This window comes from Babylonia areolata, chromosome 12 (assembly GCF_041734735.1).
Source record: "Babylonia areolata isolate BAREFJ2019XMU chromosome 12, ASM4173473v1, whole genome shotgun sequence".
NCBI lineage: Eukaryota > Metazoa > Mollusca > Gastropoda > Neogastropoda > Buccinidae > Babylonia > Babylonia areolata.
Genome location: NC_134887.1, coordinates 34,225,185 through 34,242,120, shown reverse-complemented (window position 1 = coordinate 34,242,120; position 16,936 = coordinate 34,225,185). Strand labels below are relative to the sequence as shown.

The window sequence follows — 16,936 nt, the reverse complement described above, 5'->3', positions numbered from 1 at the left end:
GTGCCAGTTACACTGAGGTTCACAATGTATTCATCTGTGCTGTTGTGCTCTGTCCGAGTGTTTGCGAGTTGACATGGTGATGTGTTTTTTGTGCATGGTCTATCCTCCACCTACACTTCTTTCTACTTTGTGTGCAAACTGTTGTCAGAATTATTGTCATGTTCATTGATGATGTACTGATGATTGTGAATGTGATGTTTTTTTTAATGATAGTCCTGATTTATGATATACAGACATGTTTTACAACTCACAAGTATAATCAAACTTTTACCAGTGTTTGCTGAGATTTTAGGTTATATCAAAATAAAGTGATTGTGTATTATATTCTTCCATACAGATGAAAAGTGATAAATGCAACATAAGGCAGAATTTGAATGTGTGTGTATGTGGTTGTATGTGCATTCTTTTTTTCTTTCTTTTTTTCTGTTGCTTGTATACATGTATGTAGTATGTACTGTAACTCACTTCAGTATTTTCAATATTGGTACAGTTATCTCTCATAGTTACTGCTAACGATTTGAGTTCATGCATCTTCTACTTAATGATTCATTCCTTCTTTATGTTTCATTAACATTTTTTTAAGATATTTTAAAATATTTAGAATGTATAGCTAATTAAAACACACAAAGGTATTTTCTGATAATTTAAGAGATGTTGGGTAAAATTTCATTGAATCATTACTGAAAATGAAACATAATATTGGAATCTTCAGGAGCTTTGTAAATATGTATGTTGGTTGATGTCAAAACAAGTACACCCTTGACAGGTAGTTAAAAAAAAAACAAAAAAAAAAAAGAAAAGAAAGGGTTGGATGACGTTTAGGGTGAAAAGAAAGGTTTGGTGGAAAGAGGTGTTTGACAAAGAGAAGGGGTAAGTGGTGGTTATAATCCCTGTTACCTGATCCATTTGACTCACCTGTCCACCTGTATTCTGGGGGACATTGACATCATTTACATACCTGGAAACTGGTTACTGGTGCAACTGATGTTTTCAGGCATAGAGAACAAAATTGTAATGGGTGTTTTATCAGTACACTTGGAGAGAATATAATTTCTTCAGGAAACTTAATAGTATTAAAAGGTTGTAATCCGTATTTCTGTTGGAATGCAAGCAAGGATAAAGTACTCTGAAGCAGAATGTTAGCTTCATGTGACCGAAAAGAATGCTTAGATTTATATCTGTGCTGCAAATTAAGTACAGATCAGTGGATGGTTGTTGGGAGGGGTGGAGCTGGTACATTTGCTTGAAGAAAAGCATTAGTTATTTGTTACCTTGATGAAACACCTTTCACACTATATGAAGGGTAACATTTGTGGTGGAATGGTGGTGGTCTGAGACGTTGCAGACACCGTTCCTAACTCCAAAGTTCTCAACAATGGGGTTCATCCATATCAGTCAAGCACATGTAACAAAGTGCGGGATGAATGCCACAGCCGTAAGGGATACATTTTTTTAGTTGTGTTAAAAGCTGCTTTTAAACAGTACAGTTCCCAATTAACATGTTAACAGCAAGGGGGCAACAGCACTAAGCAATATCTTGAGCAGTCACATGATAGACTGCAGCAGCTTATTTCTCTTCATTTCTTTTGGAACTGATATGAAGTGGAACTATGCTGGAGGTCAGTCCAGAACCAGTGACATCTGTGATGTCAGCCAATTTGGATCACAGGTAACTTGATGCTTGTGAGTAAGCCTTGCACTGTCATTGGTGCTTAGAATTAGAGACAGGGCAGTTGGAGGAGGCAGAGTATGGCGGAGATGGACTCATGGTATCATGGAGAGGGAAGTTTGGGGTTTCTGTGGCAGTGAGAGTTTAACGGGAAGGATTGTTAGTTTTAAGTCAGATTCTTTTTTCTTTTCTTTTCTTTTTTTTTTCCTTGCAGTTATTGCATTTTAAACTTGATGATCTGATTCCAGAAACCAGACTCATTGGACCCCCCCCCCGCCAAATGAGTGGCTTCTTAAAATGAGAGTTGAAGAGTAGGAATTTTTCAGTAACATGAGTAGTTTCTCAAAACGACAGAATCGTTGAGTAGGAATTTTTCAAATGACATGAGCAGCTACCTAAAACGACAACAGACAAGTCATAGAGTAGGATTTTTTTCAAATAACATGAGTAGCTTTTCCCTAAAAGGACAATTGAGTAGCGGAGTAGGGACTGTGCAGAAAGCACTAAGTGGTTTTGAGGTGGTTGGAGAGGTGCGAAGGGGGTGAGGTGTGTGTGTGTGAAGCCATTTTGTGGGTGGCTGGTTTCAGCTTGAGTGAGAACCAGTCACTGACTGTGATGCCACCCTGGATCAACAAGTGGTTGGTGGGCGCCATCTGTCTGTCCATGGCCCTCCACTTCCTCATCCTCTACGTTGACGTCATGTCGGTACGTGGCTTGCTTCACTGCTTCTGTCCGCCCTCTTGTGGGGGACTGAGAATGTGGAGTGTGTGTGTGTGGTGTGCGATTATGTTGGGTCACTTCTGTGTGGGACTGAGAGTGTGATGTGTGATTATGTTGGGTCACTTCTGTGTGGAACTGAGTGTGTGGTGTGTGATTATGTTGGGTCACTTCTGTGTGGGACTGAGTGTGTGGTGTGTGATTATGTTGGGTCACTTCTGTGTGGAACTGAGTGTGTGGTGTGTGATTATGTTGGGTCACTTCTGTGTGGAACTGAGTGTGTGATGTGTGATTATGTTGGGTCACTTCTGTGTGGGACTGAGTGTGTGGTGTGTGATTATGTTGGGTCACTTCTGTGTGGAACTGAGTGTGTGGTGTGTGATTATGTTGGGTCACTTCTGTGTGGGACTGAGTGTGTGGTGTGTGATTATGTTGGGTCACTTCTGTGTGGGACTGAGAGTGTGGTGTGTGTTTGTGGTGTGTGCTTATGTTGGGTCTTCTGTGTGACAGAGAGAGAGTGTGGTGTGTGATTATGTTGGGTCACTTCTGTGTGGGACTGAGTGTGTGGTGTGTGATTATGTTGGGTCACTTCTGTGTGAAACTGAGTGTGTGGTGTGTGCTTATGTTGGGTCTTCTGTGTGACAGAGAGAGAGTGTGGTGTGTGATTATGTTGGGTCACTTCTGTGTGGGACTGAGTGTGTGGTGTGTGATTATGTTGGGTCTTCTGTGTGACAGAGAGAGAGTGTGGTGTGTGATTATGTTGGGTCACTTCTGTGTGGGACTGAGAGTGTGGTGTGCGATTATGTTGGGTCACTTCTGTGTGGGACTGAGAGTGTGGTGTGTGATTATGTTGGGTCACTTCTGTGTGGAACTGAGTGTGTGGTGTGTGATTATGTTGGGTCACTTCTGTGTGGGACTGAGAGTGTGGTGTGTGATTATGTTGGGTCACTTCTGTGTGAAACTGAGTGTGTGGTGTGTGATTATGTTGGGTCACTTCTGTGTGAAACTGAGTGTGTGGTGTGTGATTATGTTGGGTCACTTCTGTGTGGAACTGAGTGTGTGGTGTGTGATTATGTTGGGTCACTTCTGTGTGGGACTGAGAGTGTGGTGTGTGATTATGTTGGGTCACTTCTGTGTGAAACTGAGTGTGTGGTGTGTGATTATGTTGGGTCACTTCTGTGTGGAACTGAGAGTGTGGTGTGTGATTATGTTGGGTCACTTCTGTGTGAAACTGAGTGTGTGGTGTGTGATTATGTTGGGTCACTTCTGTGTGAAACTGAGTGTGTGGTGTGCGATTATGTTGGGTCACTTCTGTGTGGGACTGAGTGTGTGGTGTGTGATTATGTTGGGTGACTTCTGTGTGGAACTGAGTGTGTGGTGTGTGATTATGTTGGGTCACTTCTGTGTGAAACTGAGTGTGTGGTGTGTGTTTGTGGTGTGTGCTTATGTTGGGTCTTCTGTGTGACAGAGAGAGAGAGTGTGTGTGGTGTGTGCTTATGTTGGGTCACTTCTGTGTGGGACTGAAGAGAGTGGTGTGTGTGTGTGTGTGTGGTATGTGCTTATGTTGGGTCACTTCTGTGTGGGACTGAAGAGTGTGGTGTGTGTGTGTGTGTGTGGTATGTGCTTATGTTGGGTCACTTCTGTGTGGGACAGAGGGAGTGTGTGGTGTGTGCTTATGTTGGGTCACTTCTGTGTGACTGAGAGAGAGATTGTGTGTTGGGTCTCCTGTGTGTAACTGAGAGAGAGAGAGTGGTGTGTGCTTATGTTGGGTCACTTCTGTGTGACAGAGAGAGAGTGAGTGTTGGGTCTTCTGTGTGTAACTGAGAGAGAGAGTGTGTGTGGTGTGTGCTCATATTGGGTCACTTCTGTGTGGGATTGAGAGTGTGGTGTGTGGTTGTGTTGGGCCTTCTGTTTGTGATGGGGAGTGTGGGTGTGTGGTTGTGTTGGGCCTTCTGTTTGTGATGGGGAGTGTGTGTGGCAGTGTGTGCTTATGTTGGGTCACTTCTGTGTGTGACAGAGTGTGTGTGTTTGTGGGGGAGCTCCATATTACCTCTCTTCGTACTTACCTGCTTGCACTGATGGCCAGCCATCCTGGGTTTTTTTTTTTAAGGGTTTTTTTTAAAGGGTTTTTTTGTTGTTGTTGTTTGTTTGGGGGTTAAGAGATAAAATGTGTTTGTGTGTCACAGGCTTTTTTTATGCTAAAAGGCTCCAGATGGCTTGTCCTTCTAACAATCACTTGAAGAGTGAAAACCTGCTTGTTTGGTCCTTTTTGATGAGCATGGTAATACAATATAGGTGTTGATTTTGGGTCGGGGTGTGTGTGTGTGTGTTGCAGGTCATCTTCCAGATCACTCCCCTCACCGTTGAGGAGTGGGTGGCTGTTCTCAAGATCTCCTTCCCTGTCATCATACTGGACGAAACGCTCAAGTACATCGCCCGCAAGTTTGCTGATGGTAAAAACCCCTTGTACGACTTGCATTGGATGGTCCTTGCCTGGGCCGTCTACATTGGCCTGGTGGCTTACTCCCCTTTATGATAGTAGTCTCCCTTCCTGCTATTTATTGACAGTAGCAAACCTCTGCCTTTCAACTCTCCTCTCCCCAACCCCCCCAACCCCCACTTCTTTCCCTTTTTTCTCTTCCTCATTTCTAAGTCTCTGTTTTTATATTGACCTGAATGTTTTGTTACTGACGCACTGCAGTGATAGGGTCGGGTGATTTTAAATGTTAACAACTAACAGATTGACAGTAGATAAACTCAGAACACTTCTCTTCTCTCATCTCGTGTTAATATGCCATGTTTTAGATAAATAGGTCGTTTGTGTGATCTCAAAGATGTGAAAAATTATCTTTTTTTTTTCCTTCTTTTGTGTGGTGGGTGGGTAAATGAAAATTGAATTGGGTTTTTCATAATTAGATAACTGAAGTTTATTCATTCACTTCGTTACTCTGTTCCAAATTTCAAATAGATGATAAAAGAAAAATTGAAGTGTGACTTTTTTTCTTCATTTTTTCTTTATTAAAGAAACCACATACCCAAAAGCACATCTTTCAAACCATTGATCTACATTATTTATTTCATTGAGACACTCTGACTTGATTCTGAGATTTAAAAAAAATAAATAAATTTTAAAAAAAGGGGGGTTGGGGGGGGGGAGAAGAGAAAGTAAATTAGGATGGATGTTTGAAGCGTCAGGCTGGAAAAGCGTGCAATCCTCCCTGGCTGGAGTGCAGTGCAGTGCCTCAGAAACAGACAGCAGCAACCATCAGGGTAGAGAGAAAGTGTATTGTAAGGTCTGGAACCAAAAAAAACCAACAAAAAAAAACCCAAAAAGACCTGGCTGTACATATGGTATGATACTCCCATAGAGTCCTAACTTCCAGACCTTGTCAGTGGCCACACATCCCCTGTCCCCAGGGCAGGTGTCTTTTTGTTGAGCTAGCGAGACAAGACCACACCCAGCTACTGTCGTGGGCATATTTTAGTCCGTTTGTTCCTTTCCTATACCGGCCACGTCCTGTGAGCATCTGGTGGTCGGAGTCCCTTGTGTTGGGAGTTGTGTCTGACAGTGTCTTGTTGGAGTGTTGTGCTGCAGTGCTCTCTTTGCTTTATACCACTGTGTCCCTGTCAGAGGAGGTGTTAGACGTCATGCAATAGTTGGGACAGGGTCACACACACACACACACACACAGACAGCACTGTTGTTGAGCCACTGTGTCAGTTGATGTATTTGTGCAGTGTTGTCTTGAGCCCCACCCCCACGCCCAGGAGGCAAAAAAAAAAAAAAAAAAAAGACTATATTTGCGGCTGTTTCTAGAGTTAGATCTCCACCAGGTGTTTTTGTGCATTGTGTGCTGTATGTTGGTTTTGGTGTGTGGTCACTAGTGTTCAGTTGTGGTTGTATTTTTGTTGTTGTTGTTTGTTTTTTCGATTGCAGTACCTCAGTGAATCGTTCGCTTACTTCGTGTTGGTTTTTGTTCTGTTAGCTTTTCCATTAAAATTTTTTTTTTTTTTTAAATCATTAATAATAATGATAAGAGATGGTGTATGACTTGATGGATGCCTAGCATGAAAACGTTTGTCATAGTGTGCAGAAAGTATTGAGTGATAGACTTGGGGTTTTTTGTTTGTTTGTTTGTTTTAAAAGCTTGCAAAGGTTGATGAAATGTGTATGGATTGATTTCCAATGCCTGTATCAAAGGGTGAGGTTGACAAGCGATGAGTGTCTGTGAGAGGATTCATTGCTTCACATTGGGTTTTTTGTTGTTGTTTTTTTCCCCACTAATTTTAGTGCTCCTTTTGTCTGAATGTTTATGACACAATTGAGAGGCTTTTATGTATGTGCATTGTGGAATCTGCCAGGAGTAATTGTTACGGCTGTCAAAAAGTCCTTCAAACTTTTAACTATGAAAAGACAACTTGTGTCTTGTTTTTAAAAAAAAAAAAAAAAAAAGAATCGTAGAAAATAAAAAGAAGAGAAAGAAATAAAGTGCAAGTTTGGGCTGTCTTTGTTAGGGATGTGGGAGATAAAGGTAATAGGCTATCTTTGTTGGGGTTGTGGGAATAAAGGAAATGAGGATATGGAGGTAAAGGAAATGGAGTTGGAAGGGAGAGGATATGGAGGTAAAGGAAATGGAGTTGGAAGGGAGAGGATATGGAGGTAAAGGAAATGGAGTTGGAAGGGAGTGGGGTCCAGGGGGGTGTCATCTGTTTGGACAGCACCCTCTGACATTTGACATCTACATGTGGCCCAAGTGGTGGAGGTGTTAGAAGTCTGATTCAAGCTGTAGGTTTTATATGTCGGGGGGTAACTGTATGGTATCCTTCGTTTGGTTAGTACTAGGTAGTTCTGTCTGATGCCAGAAATTGTCTGCATCAAGAATGTTTGCCAACATGGTTTTTACAAGAGTAAGAAGAAGAAAAAGAGAAAGTTTAGGATCTTTTCTGTTGGGAAATAATAAAATTGAGGTGGTTTTGTAGAAAGGTTAGTCTTTCCTTTTGAGAAATTATGTGGAATTGAGGTTGTATTTGGGAAAAAGAAAAGTTTGGGTTCTTTTCTGTTAGGAAATGACATAGATTTGAGGTTGTATATTTGTAGAAGGTGATGTGTTCTGAGGGCAGTTAAGATCCTGAACAAGGTATATAAGTGAGGTTTTGCTACAGGGAGCGGGAGGGGCGTCTCCCTTGGGGAGAGGTCTGGAGGTGGGGAGTGGTAAGTGTGGGATGAGGGGAGTGGGGATGTCTCCCTGGGGGTTAGGTCTGGAGTTGGGGAAGTGTTAAGTGTGACTCAGCTCCTGGCAGCTTCTGTGGATGTTACGTAACCGACAGTATTGTGCTGGGCCTCGTTTCCATTTCTTCTTTCATTTTGGGGGATCATCTTTACTGACGATACTCTTAACTCTCTTCTTGTGCGCTGGATTTGGTGGGTGTGTTTTGTTGTTGTTGTTTTTTAAACTGTATCTTTGGAGATGGGGAATGATGGGGTTTATTTTCCTTTTTATATTTCCTTTTATAATTAAAATAACTTAAATACATATTCCTTGTTCACAGTTGACTTGTATTCTCATGTATTGTCTTTTAACATTTTGCAGGTAGATGATTTTATTTTTTCCTCTTAAAAAAAAAAAAGAAGAAAGATTTGTCATGTGTTTTTAGTACATATGTGGATGATTTGTATGTGTTGTGATAATCAGTGAATGGTACCAAGTTTGCATCATTTTGTTCATGGAATTATTGCTGTTGCAATCATTGCGAGTCCTGAGGCAGAAGTTTATGGATGTGATTTGACGGCTGTGGTTTTTTGTTTTTTTTTATGTTAAGCCAGCTAAAGAGAAGTATCGGCATCAGTGACTTGACACTGTATGACCAGGAGAGACAGACAGAAAGAGAGAGAGAGAGTGTAGTAGGTGTTAGTTGTTGGCCATCAGTATGTGCAAAAAAACAACAACAAAAAAGAAGTGTGTAGCAGCCTTGTAAGGCCACAAGCCTGTTGTTTTCATCACACCTCCCCACATCACACTGTCCCTTCATCACTTCTGCTTCTTCATCGCATCGTCTGGGGAACTCCGTGTGATATCTCTTTTGTGTGATCGGCCCTGTTCAGCCCCTGGTCCTTTTCTCTTCTTTTAAAAAAAAATAAAAATAAAAATTTTAATAATAATATTTATAACTTTGATAACATAACATAACTTTGTATTTGGAGGAATTCGCTCATTTCAGAAAGAAATTTCCCTAAATGTCCATTTCAAAATCCAAGTTTTTTTTGTCAGCATGAAAGCTTCACTACCTTGTGGACATAAGAATTGTACTATTAAAACACACACACACACACACACACAAATGAAAACAACAGATACCATGGTTGTTGTCTGTGTAGGGCAGGGGAGAAAGTTGAGGTCCTGATAGGGGTTTCGTGTCCATGGCAAAAATGAGCACAGCCGGGGTGTAGGTAGGGGGGTGACTGTGGAGAGAGAGAGAGATAGCCAGCAGTTGAAGTGCAGGAACCCCTGTCATCAGTTGCACCACTGTTTGGGACAGTCCAGGAAAAGGGACGTTGGGGGGGTCAGTTGTTGCTGTCAGCGCGAGGATCAGAGAATTACCAGACCTTTTTTCCATTCCTCTTATCTATGCACAGACCCTTTTTGAAGAGAATCAAGTGTGGTCGTTCAGACTTGGCCAGTGTGTTCCGTGACCCTGTTTTATATCTTCATCAGTGTAGGATAAAGGGAGGGGCTTGGGGGGGTCAGTGCTGAAGAGCGGACCTGTGTGAAGTTGTGATGATGCTTCTCCTGGCATGGTAGACCATGTTGCTTGTGCAGTGTGTGTAGTCAGTTGTATTGGTTCCATCCTCTCCGCTGGTTGGCATGCGGCGGTCATTGGAACACTCAGGTTCTTTTAGTTCCCTTCTCTCTCTTTCTTTTTTTCTTCTTTTTTTTTCTTTTTTTTTTTTTTTTTCAGTAACGGGCCAGTTCACCTTTTTTTTTTTTTTTTTTTTTTTTTCCAAAAGTCCTTGTAAGCCATGAGCCTTTTGATTAATTATTGTTTATTTGGTTTCTTTTCACATGTTGCTCATTGCTAGGTCACTGGTTGAACCAATATTGCTGCGACTCATACTCAGAGTGATTGCATTCCATTTTTGTTTGTTTGGCTGTGTACTCATTGTAACGTACTGATCTCTTTTTAACTTCTCTCTGTCTCTGACACATCTATTCATTCAGTCGTTTATTCATTCATTTCTCTTTCTCTGTTTTCTTCACTCTCTTCTGTAAACTATCAAGTCTGCTGTGTAGGGTATCAAATAATCTGTCCATATCCTTATTTCTTCTTCTTTGATATGTCCGAGTCTACCCATATCCCTGTTTCTTCTTCTTCTTCTTCTATGTATCTTTGTGCACAAAGGTATGAGTGGAAACATGTTTTTCGACTCTCTGGCTCTCTTGGTTATTCCTGTCTTTGCATCTGCCACATGTACTGACTGGGCTGCTTGTCTGGCTGTTTCTCTGTTTTGCCCGGCCTGTCTGTTCTACGCCTCTGTCATTCTGCTACTTTATTATCATGTATCATGCAACTACACTGCCTCTTTTCCTGACTGTAACATTCTATCTCCTCTCTTCTTCTGAACCATGAAAGCACAATTTTTGTTGGGTTTTTTTTTTTTTTTCACATCCCCATAGAAAAGGTGTTGCTAACTTCAGGATATGGTTCTTGAAAAAGATCTTGTGTTAATGCAGCAAGTAAAAAAAGCACACAGTGTTAGGCTGAACATACAGTTCACTGAAATTGTTTCCTCCTGTAATTGTGATATACTTCAAACTTTCTCAGGTATGCAAAATGAAACTGATGCACTAAAAAAAAAAAAAATTGATTAAAAAACATTTTCTGAAGTTTGCATAATTTTGATTGGGTTAAGAAGTGTCTGAAATAGGGTGGGGGTAGAGTGGGCTACAGTTTTGGTTAAAATGTGCAGAATATTGAGCTTCCTTGATGAAATGTGTGTTTAGAAGATTGAGCTTGTTTTGGTGAAAGTGTTGTTCCCTGGGCTCGGGTGCTGACGTATTCTTTTGGCATCAGTCTTGAGGACTGGTTACCAATCAGACTTGAGTCGATCTTTCTGTGGTCCAGTGAAGGCCAGAGGTCAGTTCTGCTTCTAAATCTTTGGTTGTGATCCCAAGCAACCAGTTGTGAACAAAGCTAGGGCATGGACACTTTGAATTGGGCAGTTTGAGTTGCAGTTATTCTTGCTCACGCGCACACACTTACATATATGCAGAGAGAGAAACGTGTTGACTGTAGATGGTGTTAACACAGTGATGGTTGATAGCTCATTTCTGCTTAATTTATGCTATTGATGATTTCTCCACTGTTTGGCTGTTGATTGTCCACCTGAAGATGTGTGTGTGTGTGTGTGTCATCTTGCATTGTAACCATCGTCTTGTCTTGATCCTTGCAGTTTTATTGTGTTTTTGTTTTTTTCTGTCCTCTTGCCATGGCATTGTTTTGTGTACTGTGTTTTATCTCATCGTCAGGCAGACTCCAGAGAGAAAGGAAGAGTGCATTGCAGAATCATAGACGATGTGTTGATGGTCCATTCTGTACAGAAATAAAAATCACCAGTCACATTGACCAACAGCTTGCATGGTGTGGTTTGTTTGACCTTGATTTCCTTCCCCTCACACTCTCCCTCCTCCCCTCCTGTGACCGCTCGGAAAGGGTGGTGTCTGGAACCCCGTCTCCATTCTGCCTTACTGATTTATTCCCTGAACTAACACACACCACTGAACAGTGCCCCTCTCTGTCTGTCTGTCTGTCTCACTGACACCCACACACACATACATGAAAGCACACTGTTGACTGACACTCTGACACGGTCCACCAACTAAACACCCCCTCCTCCCCACTCCTCCTCCTCCTCCTCCACCCCACCACCACCACCACCACCACGCTGGATGAGCCATGGTGTGGATTAACCAGTGTAGCGAATGGTGTTTGTACTACACCCATCCATCCCACGGAATGATGCCTTCTCCACCATCACGCTACTCTTTGAATAGAGAGACCCATCGCGATGCCTACCTTCCCTCAAATCAGGGTGCAAATCCACCCGGCCTCAGACTACCAGTCTCCTTCCCCTCTTTCAAAACGGGGTAGGTTCCATCTTCCGTTTGTTTTCTTGATAAATCTCCGCTTGAATATAATCCAGAAAACGTGAATAAAAACAGTTGTTCTTGTTTCACAGAATTACTATGATAATCGCTTAAAGACTTGATTTTATTTACAGACAAGTGTTTGTTTGTTTTTAATTGTCTTGCATGATAGCTGGTAGAATAATTGCAAACTTTCAAATTGTCTGTTCAGTTGGGGAAAAAGATAGAAGGAAAGAACTCAAGGAGAAAAAGAAAAAAAAGCTCTTATCAATGACGTTTTGTGTCTGGTCTGAAAATGGACAGGTGAAAAAAAGACAAAGGCAGTTTGCAAAGGAAGGCAGAGTTGTGTTAGTTCGGCATGAACATTCTTGATACGCATCAATGTGTGTGTGTGTGTGTGATTTTTTTTTTTTTTTTTTTTTTTCCAGCCTGTAGTGATCAGATTAGTATTTTTATGTCATATTGAGGTATTTTATATCTTTGCCTCGATGGAATCTTCTTTTATGTCTTTTTTTTTTCAGGTTGTAGTTTTAATGAAGATAAGACAAAAATGATGTAAACCGATCTGATCATTTTGATTAGCTTTGGATCTGGAGGTTTGAGATAATTACCAGAAGTGTTAAGTGTAAAGAAACCCATTCCAAAAGTAAATTTGTCCCCCTGTTACCTGTTTCACTCGCACTGTTTTACCTTCACACATGTTAAAAGAAGATGATAGAGCAGAGCTGTTCAAAAATGAATTAACATTGATTTTTAGCTCAAGTTTCTGTTTTCAAAACTTTTTTTTTTAGAAAATGAATGTTATTGAACTACTTCATGCCATCCATTTTTGATAACTGTGTGTGTTCAACAGTCTCTTCAGTTTTTTGCTGCTTTAGTTGGTATTGTTAAACATCCTGTGTTGATTTCAACACATTCTCTTCTTTCCCCTGACCCTCCTGAGGTGACGGTTGCTTTATTGGACTGCACTTGCATGGATATTTTGCGGTGTTTGTTTTACAGCAGGTCCTTTTAGTTTTGTTTTTTGGATTTTTTTTTTTTTTTTTTTTTTTTGCTTTCAACTGCTTTTCTCCTTGGTTATTTAGCACTGGTTTTGTTTTTGTTTTCAAGTTTTGCTTGTAGTGAATAATCTTTGAAATTTACACAAAGGAAGATGTGTCTCGCAGAAGAGTTGCCATTGTTGTGTGTGACAGGATTAGTTAACTTGTAAGAATGCAGAGGAGTTTTAAACGGAGGTAACTGTAAGAAAGGGTGGTGAATGATTTAGTCTTGTGTCAAATCTCTCTCTCTCTCTTTCTTTTTCACTGACATGTACTTTCATTTGCAGAAAAAAAATCCTGTCAAAATTAATCCTCAAAGTTCCTTTTCTTCTCTATGTGTTACTGTGTATCAGGGCATTTTGAAAAAAAGACTGCTTCATGGGAGGGGGGGGGGGGAGGAGAAAAATTAACACTTTAATTGATTGAAAAGAATGAAAAATCTGTTGGGGAGAGGGGGGGGGGGGTTGGGGCGGGGGTGTAAGCAGGGGACAGCATTTTACATTGTCCCAAAGGACAACATTTTCCAAGTGTTTAGGATGGGGTGCTGCATATTGGTATCCCATTCTATACCATGACATTACATCAAAATTCTGTTTGCTGCATATACATATCGGCAGCAGTTTTTTTTGTTTTTTGTTGGTGTTTTTTTTTTTTTTTTCCCATCTGTATTTGACTGGCTGTGTGTGTTCAACAAATACTGCACAAAACTATATTTTCTTTTAAACTGTACACTCATACTGTTTGTTGCTTCTCATATATATATATATACACATATATCAGTAGAAGTAGTATCTGTATTCTTAGAGCAACCAAAATTTTTATTGGTTGATTTCTCTTTTCTTCCCCCCCCCCCCCCCCCACACACACACACCCTTTTTTTTTTCTTTGAATGACTGCATTCAGACTTGCACTTTGCACATGCTGTCAGTCAGTACTGTCCTGATACTTGAAGATATGTATATCTGGTTTGCACGACATTTAACACTAAACTGTATATTATTCCATGCTTTTCTTCTTCTGTGTGCATATGCCTTTTCTTCTTCTTCTTCTTCTTTTTCTTCTTTTTTTTTTTTTTTTTTTTCTCAAATGCAACATGGTATATTTGCAGGAGAAGTTTCTTTCTTTCTTTTTTTTTCTTCTTTTTTTTTAAGTCTCAAATTCCCATCAAATGCATGATGCAGTTTGTGCCACTGCAAAATAAAACAAAAACAACCAGACAAGTACTAAGGGTCAAGCACGACATATTGTCGCAGACTAAAATGTGTCTTGGCCAGAACTAAGACTGCGACATTTGGAGACAAGGGTGGGTAGATATTGATGATTTTTTTTATTGATTTTTTTTTTAATTTAAACTAAATCAGTCAATAAAAGGGAAAACAGTCGCATATGATTACATTCATGCAAAGGACAAATGAAATTCTGCCCTGCTCTGTCTGTCCAAAATTTTAACATGGTAGCTGTAAGTTTTCGTAGTATTTATCTTCTTAAAACTTTTTTCACATAGTTATTACTTGCTGCAGTTTTGTTGCCAAAATTTTCCTCTTTGTATCCAGGTTTGAATTAGATATTCAGCGTTTTTTTATTTTTGGATTGTCATTGTTTTGTTTGTTGGTTTTTTTTAACATGCTTTACATAGAGATGCAGAACAGTTGTGCTTGAGCTGCTAACATTGTAAGTTGCTTTCATTTAAAAAGAAAAATCCTTTCAAAATCATCAGTGCTTTTTTTTTTTTTTTTTTTTTTTTTTGTGATGGTAAGTGTTTTTGAGCATCAAGAGCTGCTTCATTAAAAAAAAAAAAAGAAAAAAGAAAGTATTTTCAAGATGTGATATCTTTTAATCTCACAATCACATGGATGAGTTTTCATCATACTTTGCCATCAGTGAATCAGTCAGGATAAAACTTCTTAGAGAAACTGAAAACACACACACACCCACACACACACACACACACTTGTTTTCTTTCTTATTTTCTCTCTCTCTCTCTCTCTCTCTCTCTCTCTCTCTCTCTCTCTCTCCAAATATTACACAAAATATACATTTAATAGATAATGGGTATTTTGTCAGATGAAAACAAATAGTCTAGTTGCTTTGATTTAGTGGGCAGTATTTTTTGGTTCAGTAGTAACAGCATAGTGGCTTCAGTTGTGTGGTAGTAGGCTTCAAGAGTCTTTTTATTTGACAATGCATAGTAGACTGTAGTTCTCAAAACTTAAGTGCTGTAACTGACTGAAAAAAAAAACCCAAAAAAACAAACGAGCTGACAGGTAGAGGCAGGGTTATCCGAGCTGGGATTATAACCCCCACCCCTACAGCTCTCATCCCCTCAACCCCACCACCCCACCCCAGACCCTCACCCCAAATTATAGACCTTTCTCAAATTTTGGAAGACACCCTGCAGCTTTGAAAGACACTCTGCGGGAACAATGAAACCATGCATCTTGACTTTTGAGTTGACGTGGAGAATAGTGATCAGTGTCGTCGTCGTTTGCTGACAGTGAACTAGGGAAGGTTGTAAATGCATTTCACTTTGCCACATGCAGGTGCAAGGGAGTTGTGAGAGTTTGGTGAGAAAGACTGGTACAGACTGAGATGGGGTTATGTTGTTTTTATTTCTCCTCTTGTATTTTGTGTTCTGGAAACATCATCTGTTTTGGGTTGGTTTGTGTTTTTTTTTTGTTCGTTTGCTTTTCGCCCTGTTAAGCATTTCGTTTTGTTTTGTAAACATGTGTGATACGTTGTCAATAACATCAGAACGTTCTCTTTTCTACAACAGGCTGCAGCATACAGACATCATTGTACTGGATGTGATACACATCTGATTCATCTTCATTTTGTTGATTCTTCAAGTGAAAATTGCTAATTTTTACTCTTTTTTTTTCTGACTGCAGTACTTAATGTGTACATGGAATATAAGACCGGTAAACAGAACATTCCTGCTGTGCATGCCTCTCCACCAGCAGAAGATAACTGTTACCTAAATAGAGTAGTGTGAAAGGATGTGTGGACTTACATCCACAGTTCACATTCTCCTTACATGTACTATTGCCACACACAAAGTGGACATGATTACCATTTGGTAAGAATGAAGCACATGGCATTACCATCACACTCACATCTTCCCTTTTGTTTGTTTTTTCTTTTTTATCTTTTTTTTATTTTTTTTTATTTTTTTTTTAATAGTTTATAAGTCTATATGATGATAAGTCTATATAACATCCTGTTATTATCTTGAATTGTGTGTATGCATGGTACCCTTGGACATAAACATTTTCTCAAGTACCAGTTAGAATCACACTTGGACTGACAGTAGATGTTGATATGATTTTTTTAAGCCATTACTTTTTGGAAGATTTTGGAACATTTTGGCAACATTTTTTTTAATGTTTAGGAATTGATATTTTGTTGTTTACAGTGATTGGTTTTTGAAGCATGACGACGTGTATCTTTTTCTTCATTATTGTAGATGATATTATTCCAACATTGCAGCACTCTGTACAACACTATTTCCATTTCTGCCAGTAGTATGGAAAAATGGGCGGATCGAGCCAGTGTATCAGAGGCAAAGACAACTGTAGCTGGTAAATAGGAAAAAGGAAAGAAGATTTTACACAACTTTTACTATGAATTTACTCTGATTTGATTTTTTTTTTAAAGAAAAAAAAAAGAATTGAAAGTAAAATCTTGCAGTCAGAAGATGTCAGAACCATGCAAACATCAAACATCAAGTAAAATATGAAGTAGCAGACTGTGGACATTTTGGCTCTTTTGTTTTTTTTATTTTTAGGGGGTGGATGGGATGGTGTTCTTTTTTTTGTAAAGTTTGAATTACAGAGTGAACTGAATAGATAGATGCCGTCAATGAAAAATAGTAAAAAGCGAAGAAAATGCTTTCTTAACCATTACCGTAGTAACTATGTGATTCAGCCTTATTCCAGTATCTCCTCATGGTTTTTTGTACATACCCATCACCTTCATTGGTTTCTTGTGATGCTGCAAAGCGTCATCCAACCAGCTCAACACAGAATGCTCATCACTAAGTGAAAACACCCCCACCCTCACTGCCCAGCCCTCCATCAAAGAGGGTTGAAAGGTATTTTCTCACAATTGTTGATGTGAACAGCATTTCTCTAAAAGAGAAACTTAAGTCACAAAATATATAGTCTGGACTTCAAACCCAAACGAACGGAACAGTGACTATTAATAACATAAGTTAGAAATGTGTGGCTTCAGCAGAAGGTAGGATAGAGTCTATGTGTTTTCATCTACTGAAAAGAGCATGCCGTGAGAGAGTTGCTTGTAATTTAAAAAAGATTTTTATTAATGACCTGAACAGTGATTTAGCCTCTTAGATTATGATGGGTGATAAT

The 16,936-nt window shown here is 39.8% G+C and overlaps 1 protein-coding gene across 4 annotated transcripts in view; it reads left to right on the top strand.

Annotated features, from left to right (window-relative positions):
• The window catches only part of LOC143288561 (sarcoplasmic/endoplasmic reticulum calcium ATPase 1-like), an 84,821-nt gene that overhangs the window by 50,582 nt on the left and 17,303 nt on the right, over nucleotides 1-16,936 (top strand). For 3 of the 4 annotated variants that reach the window (XM_076597164.1, XM_076597163.1, XM_076597165.1), the window contains exons 25-26: nucleotides 2,257-2,374; nucleotides 4,722-4,839. In XM_076597164.1, the coding sequence (XP_076453279.1) occupies nucleotides 2,257-2,374; nucleotides 4,722-4,839 (236 nt within the window). Of the gene's footprint in view, nucleotides 1-2,256; nucleotides 2,375-4,721; nucleotides 11,009-16,936 lie in introns of those variants that run through there. The other variant, XM_076597162.1, reaches the window with a different exon arrangement.